Below are 11092 nucleotides of genomic sequence, written 5' to 3' on the forward strand. Positions count from 1 at the left end.
ACAGATTGCTTCCAACTTCCCAACACGCTAACAACATCTTCACGCATGTAGATTTATTACCACGTTGGAATGCCTTTGGGACATATTCCTGGGACCCCGATGACTGGGACAGGATACACTTCAGTTTAATTTAAGCTCTACCCGATTTTTCTGCGGAACGGCTACACCAGTTTACATTCACAGCTGGGTATGTGTGTTTCTTTGTCTCTACACCCCTCCAACACGGAGCCTTAATAAAAAGTTTAGGCATCTCTTTATGTAACTATGGAGCCTTACAATATGAGCCTTCTCTTCAATTACTTCTCGAGATTAGGTGCTGATTTCCTTCTAAGCTTTTTTTTCTATTCTCTCGTTTTTTTAGTCTTTTTCTTTAAGTATAGTGATTTTTCTCACCCAAAATAAACTAAATAAATGTGCAATAAGGAATGATATTATGGCTTCAGACAAAGATACACCAATTTACCTAATGCAGTGGTTTCTAGTTAGAGACTATCATAGAGAATTCATATGAATTTTGTGCTATGTTCGGGCTAGCACGAAACATTTTGCTTATGTACGTACAGCAAGCAATAAGAATAAAAGAGAATTTCTACAATGCTTCAATATGTTGTGCATTATTTCTTATTTTCACATGGTTTGAAGAGCTGTTGTGTTGAACTCTTATTCTACCTTGAAAGATTTTCGATGCTAGGACTCTGTTTTCAAGCACCGATCAAGTATGCGGTAACTATAAGCCAGAAAAATGATGAAGACAATGGGACAGAAAAGAGAATGTAACTTCCAAAGCGTGACTCTCCTAAATTTCTTTACCCCACCCCTGCCTTCACCGAGTCACGTCTTTAGCACGTGCTCTGTTTCTAAATGATCAAAAATCCCTTTAATGTGTAAAATCTCTTTCACACACCCCCACACACACACACACACACAAAAACGGGCAGCATGGGTAAGTAACTACACATTTGATGCAAGTAATCTTTCTGAAAATGATAGAATTATTTAAAACAATAATGAACAATACAATTCTAAAATACGTACAACCTAAAAGATGATCTTAAGATTCAGATAATAAGCACTGGTTATTCGATTTCTGCCATCTCACGCTGGCACAGTGTCAGACAAAGCCCCCACACAGCAGGTATTAAAACAATAATAATTTAGCTTCATACTTGTGAGTCTGTTCACCAGCTGCAACAAGGTGAGTTAGGCTGGACTCCCAGCTCTGGGCTCTGGTTCTGGACTCCAGACGCCAGGCTTCACGTAGGTTGGGTTCAGGTCAGCTCCACGTGTCTCTCATTCTCTGTACCAGGGACTCTCAGGCCACATGGCCTCATGGGTCCAATGCTGCAAGAGAAGCAGCTACTGGGAGCAAACCCAACTACAGGGGCACAGATTTGATCTCAGGAATGTCCATTGACATCCCCATCATCAAATAATGAAAAAGGCCAATCCAAAGTTGTGGGGCAGGGAAGTATACACCACCCGCCATGAATCCACTCATTGCAAATCTGTGGAGTTATAATTCTGTTACAGGGATGTGAAGAACCAAGATAATAACTCAATTTACCACTGGAATTTCTCACTCTGTTATAGTCCTACTGCAATTTCAACTTGTCAGTGATAGAACTGACTGCTCCGCAGAATAACCAGACTTCTTATTTAATCGCATCAGTTGCTATGAAAGTTATATTGAAAGTGCCGCAGTAATGCATTGCCAGTGCAGCCTTTGCAAAAACAATACCTTTACCAACAGCTATAAACATATTTGCACATTTTACTTTAATAAGTCAGTTTCTTGAAATTCATCTTGAAATAAAAGTTTTTGGAAATGGAAAGAACTTTATGCAAAAAAATGGTAATTGCCATATTTATAAGAATGGTGATAGTCAGGAAACAGTAGAGAGGTTCAAAATAGAGAAATAATTTTATATCTAATCAGTGAAATATTTTGCCATATTTAAACTGAATTGGTATAAGTATTTTGTAGAAACATGAACAAATTTTAGCATATAATTTTGAGTTCTAAAAAATTTATTACCAAGTCACATAGTATTATATTAAAACTCCTACACCAACTATATATCTTTTTTTTAAAGATTTTATTTATTTATTCGACAGAGATAGAGACAGCCAGCGAGAGAGGGAACACAAGCAGGGGGAGTGGGAGAGGAAGAAGCAGGCTCATAGCAGAAGAGCCTGATGTGGGGCTCGATCCCATAACGCCAGGATCACGCCCTGAGCCGAAGGCAGACGCTTTAACCGCTGTGCCACCCAGGCGCCCCACAAGTTATATATCTTAGCACAGATACGGTAGGGGAAATAGACAATTTCTTAAAGAGGGCAATTCAATCATCAATAAGTTTCATTGACTATAAATGTAAATATATGCATTTATTATGTCTTAACACTCTCACACCGATCCTACGTAAGATGGTGAGTTCCTATGGGTAGGGATCAGATCTACTCAACTTCTCTTTATAGAAGTTAGCATAGAACCAAGTACAGTCCATGATGCCCCTGTTCATGACAGCATCCCATGCACAGCACACCAGCACATAGATCTCAAAATACCAGCAAGGCTGACTGGAAAGGAAACAAAGATAAGGGAGCAAGTCTATGGTCTGGGTGCCAGGAACTCTTGCTTCTGCTTCCTGTCCAGTAACTCCCTGAAAGAACTTGGAGAAGTCACCTTAGTGTCATGGGGAGTGAGTTACGTGGGTTCCATCAGGTCACTGTGAGCTTTGTAGAGAGATGGTATCAAAAAAGGCAATACCTGGGGCGCCTGGGTGGCACAGCGGTTAAGCGTCTGCCTTCGGCTCAGGGCGTGATCCCGGCGTTCTGTGATCGAGCCCCACGTCAGGCTCCTCCTCTATGAGCCTGCTTCTTCCTCTCCCACTCCCCCTGCTTGTGTTCCCTCTCTCGCTGGCTGTCTCTCTGTCAAATAAATAAATAAAATCTTTAAAAAAAAAAGGCAATACCTGTATTATTAATATTTATACAATCAATCATTTTAAAATTAAATTTTAAATTAAAATCAAACAAACGTGGGGTGCCTCGAGTGGCTCAGTCGGTTCAGCGTCTGACTCTTGGTTTCAGCTGGGATCATGATCTTGCGGTGGTGAGATCAAGCCCAGCTTGGAGCTCTGCACACAGCAGGGAGCTTCTCTCCCTCTCTCCCTCCTCTGCTCCACCCCGCCCCACTCTCTCTCTCTTTCTATAAATGAATAAATGAATAAATAAATAAATAAAATATTTAAAATCAAACAAAATGGGAGATACAGGAAAGAAAACAGTCCACTGATCCTAAAAACCTAGGAGTGGAATTAGTATGTTGGTCGTGTCTGTAAGTCCTCAGAGAACTTCGTCAGTCTGCTTACCAGCTAGCCAAGAAGAAAGTTGGACTAATTGCATAATTATTTTAAGTTCTAGTGTTTGTGGGGCCAGTATTTTGTGAAGAAGCTCCATTTACATAGAGGACTCCTGCCTAATCACCTACCAGGTACATTAAACACCTTTTGAGGGCAAAGGAGCTTCTTAATAGCATCTTTCATATCCTTATTTCTCAGGCTGTATATTATGGGATTGAAAAAGGGAGCAAGGACAGAGAAGGTTAGAGCGATGGCAGCATCCCAGAATGGCGTATATGTGGCAGAGAATCTAAGATACATGAGGGCCACACTGCCAAAAAATAGCAAGAAGACAGCAATGTGGGCAGCACAGGTGGAGAAGGCCTTTTCTCGGCCCTCGGCTGAAGGGATGCCCAGGATCACAATGACGATTCTGATGTAAGAAACAGAAATAATCAGACCTGTTATCAGAATGGCCAGAGCATGAACCACATCTTGTACTAAGATCATAGAGGCGTCTGCACAGGCTAAATGTAATAACGGTGTGAAATCGCAGAAGATCTGGTGAATTTGGTTGGGGCCGCAGAATGGCAGAGTAGAAATCCACACAATCTCAGGTAGAAGGATGAGGAAACCAAAGACACAAGAGCCTGCAGAGAGCTGAGTGCATAGTCGGGGGGTCATGATGGTCGGGTAGCGGAGTGGGTTGCAGATGGCGAGGTACCTGTCAATGGCCATGACAGTCAGCAAGGCTCCTTCAGTGTTTCCAAGTGAATGGAAGAAGTACATCTGCAAGAGGCAGCCAATAAAAGAGATGGTCTTTTGACTGCTGATCAGATTGGAGAGCATCTTAGGGATGGTGGCTGTGGTATACCAGATCTCCAGAAATGAGAAGATGCTGATGAAATGGTACATGGGATTGTGGAGATGGGTGTCCAGCCTCACAGCAAAGAAGATCAATAGGTTTCCAATCACAATAAAGATATAGATGGAAAGTAAAGGAAAAAAGTAAAGGAGGCCACCATCCTGGAGCTTGGGGAACACAGTGAAGAGAAATTCAGTTACTGCGGATAGATTTGCACCCTCCATATCCCCAGAAGAGCTACCTGTGAATGAGGGAGAGGTTATACCCAACTAACAGAGAAGGAAATCAATGCAGTGTAAAAATAAACATTATTTTGGTTACCTGGTGTTTGTGCTTTGACATTTCCCAGGTTAAAAATAACCAGTGACTTGCCTGTATCTGTAATCTTTTTATTTAGGAGACAGTATTAATGATTAATAGCATGGGCTCCAATGAAACATACTGAGCCTGAATTCTTATCCTGCCACCTGTTATTTGAATAATAATGGGTCAGGTACATAATCTCTCTGAGACTCAACATCTTCTTCTGTAGTTGAAAGCATACTAGTGTGATCAGAATTGGGAGTATTAAATGAATTAACGTCTCAAAGTCCCTGGCATTAATGCTCAATATCTATTATCATTTCCTTCCTAGATCAGCTGTCTGAAAGAGTAATATTAACAATATCTTGTTCAGATTTGTTCACTCCTCAACAATTTGCTGTGTGAATTCTTTCTTTACTGCCGCTTACAGAAGCCATTCTGTCCTACATGTCAGTGACACGATAATTGCAAAGCAATGGAAAGTTTCAGTTATTCTATTATGATCATACTTTCGCACCAGAAACTCTTGATCACTACTACTTAAAGATTTTCTCCCTTGGCTCTCATGAAACCCCACTCCAGGTTTGCCCTGTTCCTATAGGGAAGCTTCCTCCCAGATGTGTGTTGTATCATTGTTTCCTCATTTTATATGTTATGGACCCATCTTCTCTACCCATTTGGTACACGACCCCTAAAATCATGTCCTTCTGCACTGTCTGTTGATGAGCAACGCATAGTCGTCCAACCTCTGTCTCTAGCACAAGTGTGTTTCCTGGACCTTAGACCCACAGATCCAGTATACCCACCTGCCACTTTCTCCTGCCGCTCTATGACAGTTTTCAGGGCTCACTGCCATTTCCCTGGGATGGCTTTGTGAATATCAACCCTTGTCTTGGAAGGCCCTTGGATTCACTCCTCTTCACTGGGATACTCCTGGGCTTCCTTCGGGTTTCAGCTCAGCCACTGTGTCCTGCCAGAAGCCTCATGACTGTTGCCGTGCTCTCATCTCCTTCCCGACATCCACACACACGTGCACATGCACACACACGGTACACATATACGCACATGCATGCGCGCGCACACACACACACACATCTGGGTTATTCTCATCTGTGTGTCCTCCACAGAGCCTCTACCATACACCTTACCCCATTTCACTGGAATCCTTTCCGTTTAATTTCACTACACAGGGAACTCCGGTCAGGGTGGGATCAGCTTTTTGTCTTTCATACCCCCTAGCATGTCTTAAGCACTTGAAAGTAGTTTCTTTTATAATGAATAGGTTTGGAGCAGACTTGCAAACATCATTAAAGCCAGAAAAATCCAGAAGCAAGGCAGGTGGGAAGGAAAGTATAAGCATTCATATCTTAGACCATCACACGGTCTAAATAATTGGGTATAATTTCTCATTGAAAATATGCAGAGCCCAGAGCTCCAAAGATGGGACTTTCTCAGAAGCCCTGGGGCAGTGCCCAAATTCTAGCCTCCCCAGATCTTCGCTGAGTCTTTGGGTTGTATTTCATCCCAAATGTAGGAAACGGATGCTTTCTCCCCAGACCTCAGTGACCATAAACTCACCTCCGCCAGATGCAGGTGGGCTCTTCCTTCTCCCTGGGTCTCTGCATTTCCAGATGTCCTTTCACCCTCCCTGGAAGAGTTGTTATAGTCATCCTACAGAACACGCCAGAGGGGAAATGAGCTCCGCTGAGGCTTTATCCCCTGCCTATAAGTAGAAAGCACTCTTTGCTCTCATGGGGTCAATTATCAGAGCACCTCTGCACTTTCTTCTTGTTAGATCTCCAGGTCAAAGGGGAATCAGTGCTCCAAGGAAGACTCACAGATCCTGATGACCATTCTTACCGCTTTTTCTTATTATCATTATGATTTAACCAGTCTCCATCTTGGAGTTTTGTATTTGGTATGGAATTGGGAGGGTTCCATACAAAGAACAGCTTTGGTAGGACCCCATCCTTACAAAAACACACAAGAAATAGGACAGTGTTGACGGTGCTTTATTGGCATGTTAAGTATTGAGACTAAATTAGTGAAGAAAAAATAGAACAATTTCTGTGAAAACATGTCATTTGGAAAAATGAGGCGGTACGAAAGAAGACGTTGGAAGAACGTCCACTTTTTCCTTCCAACAACACGCATGGGGCTCTCCTTCAAATTATTCCCATTGATTTTGATGAACTCTTTAAATTTCCTATTTTTCTCCACAAAATATATGAAAGATTGGTGTATAGTTCTTGTATACCATTTTATTTACAGTGTGTTCTAAACATTGTAAAATACAACACATATATTAACTTTTTTCTCTTTATCATTCTTATAGAAAATATCTTAGAAGTTTCTTTTTTTTTTTTAAAGATTTTATTTATTTATTTGACAGGATAGAGACAGCCAGCGAGAGAGGGAACACAAGCAGGGGGAGTGGGAGAGGAAGAAGCAGGCTCCCAGCGGAGGAGCCTGATGTGGGGCTCGATCCCACAACGCCGGGATCACGCCCTGAGCTGAAGGCAGACGCTTAACCACTGTGCCACCCAGGCGCCCCAGTCTTATAAGTTTCTTGATACGGTAACATAACAATGGGGTTGCCCCCTTCACGTGAATGTGATTAGTGCGTGTGGCTCAAGGGTGCGCAGTGTTAAGAAGGAAGTTGGGGACTTAGAATACTTTATAAAAACAAATTCATATTAACTATCATTGCATAAGGTACATGTATTTTTAACCACTGAAAATAATCAGGGAAGATCTTTTTCCTTCCTGTTTCTCTCTCGAGTGCAGCTCTACTACAGAAATTAATTGCTAAGAAATATTTTATATGCTCTTTTGAATATGCAATTTCATCTAGATTATCTACCCCCTCCATGGAAACTAATCTGTTTTTAGTACCAGCAACATTTGGGAAGTTTACTTTTCAGATATAATCTGTGGTTCATCTGTTCACTGTTTCTAGAAATGAAATTATTTCTATGAGCAAATGTATAAATTAACAAGAAAGGAGAGTGACTTCACTTGTTTTAAGAAAAAGAAATGCTTCGTGAGTCTGTATTTGTCCTCATCCAGGTGTTAGGAAGTCTAGAGTTGGAAAGGGTTGAATGACAATCGTGCCCCCTCTGCCCTAGCAGACCGACTTCGCTGTGGGTGTGACTCCTAGACACTCAAGCGAGCGTCTCATCGGCAGATGGGCACCCATGGCAGCAACATAGAAGGACATCCTTGCACGGGCTCTTTATTGTCTAATTCCAATAAGCTTGTTGCTTTCAGAAGCAAGAAAAAATTTCTTCTCCCCACTCTTGTTTTAAAAGCGCCACAAGAAAAGTATAAACAGTTGAGCTGTATCAAACTATTTGTGACACTTGGAGAAATCATTACACTTTCAGATTAACGGCATCATTTCTCAATCTTTTGGTTTGTTCTCCTTTGGTATGGGCAGCGATAGAATAGTTAAGTGACAGTAGCGAGTTTTGTATGTGGGAGCGCAGCTTGAATGCACTACACGTACCCCACTGTCTCTCTGTGGATTCTCCTGCTCCCGTGTTGCATTTGTCTTTCCAACACCTGCTGTTACAGACTTAGGACATAACTGTATGAATTCTGGTTTTCTAGGGTACCAGGAAGCCGTGAGGTGCACGCCTGCGTCAAGTACAGATTTTGTTGTATAATGTTTTGTTTCCTTATCTACTGTTGTTTGTTTTCTTTATTTTCGATGACTATGACTCATGTTCAAAATCACTGGGTACAGCTTGGGATGCCGTGTAGGACAGAAGTTTGTGCATTGTGTCCAAAGTCTCCTCTTCACTCCCGGGGGCCTGTATCAGTGGCCCTTTAATTTTAATGGTTTCCTTGGTAGGACTCAGAACTCTAATTCTTATGGCAAATATAGGTGTAGACCAAGTCTATTAGAGGCAGTCACTAACGTGCACTTTTTCTATGTTGGTTGTGACATCCTAAACTCAGACTTTTGAGGCAAAGATGTCCAACTTTACTTAGTATGCCATGCGCCAAAGAACAAGCGTGAGGTGCCAAACCCACCATTTAATGAACAGAAACATTCTAGATATCCATCAATGAACCTGAATCTACAGGCCCTGTATCTATCAAAATCCAAGTTGTGTTTGGAATTTGCAGCACTTTATCAAAAAGTCTACTTCAAAATATTTCTCAACTAGGCCCTTCTCTTGCCTGTATTGAATTCCCATGAATGTTGTTTCATATATAGTATGACCTTAAGAGAGTATTAGCATTTTGTCTATTGAGGTCACCTTTCCTTGTTTCTTAGGACTGACACAGGTTTTTGTTGTTGTCGCTGTTGTTGTTTTGTTTTGTTTTGTTTTGTTTCGTCTGGTTTTTTTGAGGGATGAGTGTGATGTGTGCTGGGAAGTATTGTTTTGTGTCCTGTGTGCCTTTTGGGTTTGGAGTATCTCTATTCATCAGGGAAATTGGTCAGTAATTCTCCTTTTTGTTGGGTTTGGAGTATCTAAAGAAATTAATATGAACTTAGTTTTGGTTGTTTTCCTGGACAATTGAGGAAGAAAATTTAAACATGTAGGATACAATTACTATCTTCAGACCAAAATTTGTACTTGCATTTTGTAAAGGTAATTATAATGGCTGTACATGAATGACGGTAGACACTTAAGACAATAGTATTGGATATAGCAAGGAGAGGAAAGCTTTTAGCGCTTTCGGCTAAGAAGTCAAATGAATCGTATGTCATTTAAAACTGCCAGTTGGTGGATGCGCAGAAGACTTTTCTGCTAAAGAAAATGAAAGTGCTTGGCCCTAGGAGGCAAGCAATGACTAAGACCCCTACCCGTGTGCATCCGTGAGCACGAAGTGTTTTGGTGTAAATAGTGTCCCGCACCGGACTTCCCTTCTGAACAAGGCTGGCAATAGTAATAATTTAGTCAACTAAATGTATATGTTTATTATTCTGATCAAGAGTGAATTACACAACTAAAAATAAAAGTATAATTTACTTCCTTAAGTATTGGTTTTGCTTTTTTAAAGAAATCTGCTTCCCAATAAACCTTATTGGGTAATCCATGATCCATAATGAAATAGAAAACTTTCGCAAGATCTATTCCCCGAAGCACACGGCCAGCTTCTGAAGTGGTGAGTGAGTTTGCCTTTAATTACAACTCTTCAGAAGAAAGCAAGCAAAGCCTTCAACCCCCTAAGAAATTCTTGACCATGTATACATCAGGTGTTATAACTATGACAGAGAGTCCAGACGTGTTTCCTTAGATATAAGGAAAAGTAATCAGAACAGACAGAAAGTTCAGTGTGGCGAAGAAATAAGTATAGAGTAGCTTCATTTTTTAATCTGTTAGAGAAACATTAAAATGGTGGAGGGAGACCTGCAGCTCAGAATTAACCTTTAGACATGTTCAGCGCTTTCCAAAGACGGAAGAGTTTCGAACTGCATTCTTCATGTCCTTGTTTCTCAGACTGTAAGTGATGGGATTGAAGAATGGGTCAAGGACAGTAAACACCAGTGCAATGGCTGTGTCCAAAGCTGGGGGGCAGGTGGCATTGAAACGCAAGTGCATGAGGGACACACTGGCAAAGAAAATCAGGAAGACAGCGAGATGGCCCACACAGGTAGAAAAGGCCTTTTGCCAGCCCTCAGCAGAGGGGCTCCTCAAGATCACGGTGATGACTCTGATATAGGACAGGGCGATGATTAGGACGGTGATGATGATGGCCACAGCATGGATCACATCTTCAACCAGAATCATGGACATGTCCGTACAGGCCAGCTTCAGCACGGAGACCAGGTCACAGAAGATCTGATGGATTTGGTTGGGCCCACAGAAGGGCAGTGTGGAAATCATTACAATCTCAGGAACCAGGATGAGGAAGCCGAGGATGCAGGAGCCTGCAGGGAGCTGATCACACAGCTGGGGGGTCATGATCACCTGGTAGCAGAAAGGGTTGCAGATGGCAACGTACGTGTTAATGGCCGTGGGATCAACAAGATGCCCTCCGAGTTTCCAAGTGAATGGAGGAAGTGCATGAGCAAGAGGCAGCCAGTAATGGAGATGGTCCTCTTCCCACTGATGAGGTTGGAGAGCATCTTGGGAATGGTGGCTGTGGTATACCAGATCTCCAGGAAGAAGATGCTGATGAAATTGTACATAGGATTGTGGAGATGGGTCTCCAGCCTCACAGCAAAGATCAGTAGGTTCCCAATGACAGTAAAGGTGTAGGTGAAGAGTAAGGGAAAGAAGAACAGGAGGCCACCAGCCTGGAGCTGGGGGAAGCCAGTGAAGATAAACCCCGTCACTGCTGACAGGTTTGCACTCTGCACGCCCAGCAGAGCTCCCTGTGAATGAAGGAGAGGCACAAACCGGCTCATGAGGAGGTGGAGACGAAAGGATGGTGTACAGTTAAATACCACGAACGAATAACAAGGAATAACTTGAAGGTTTTATTTTTTCCTAATGTCACACTCTTGTGAATATTGACTAGTATTTGACTTGTTTTCTCACTCCTTGAGAGGCACAATCACAGAAACAAATGTCTCCATATGTTTTTAATGGTGCAATTATGTTCGGCCTAACCACTAATA

The 11092-nt window shown here is 42.0% G+C and overlaps 1 protein-coding gene and 1 pseudogene across 1 annotated transcript; both read right to left on the bottom strand.

The window, feature by feature from the left end:
• Nucleotides 1–3485: 3485 nt before the first annotated feature.
• LOC123783725 (olfactory receptor 6K3-like) lies at nt 3486–4472 on the bottom strand. Its single transcript, XM_045784652.2, has one exon. The coding sequence runs from the start codon at nt 4431–4433 to the stop codon at nt 3486–3488; it is 948 nt and encodes a 315-aa protein (XP_045640608.2). The 5' UTR covers nt 4434–4472.
• A 5419-nt stretch (nt 4473–9891) lies between these two features.
• LOC123783507 (olfactory receptor 6K3-like) lies at nt 9892–10879 on the bottom strand (annotated as a pseudogene).
• Nucleotides 10880–11092: the final 213 nt, after the last annotated feature.

The sequence above is a fragment of the Ursus americanus genome, chromosome 2 (assembly GCF_024610735.1).
Source record: "Ursus americanus isolate L20-20 chromosome 2, mUrsAme1.1.p, whole genome shotgun sequence".
In the NCBI taxonomy this organism is placed as follows: Eukaryota; Metazoa; Chordata; class Mammalia; order Carnivora; family Ursidae; genus Ursus; species Ursus americanus.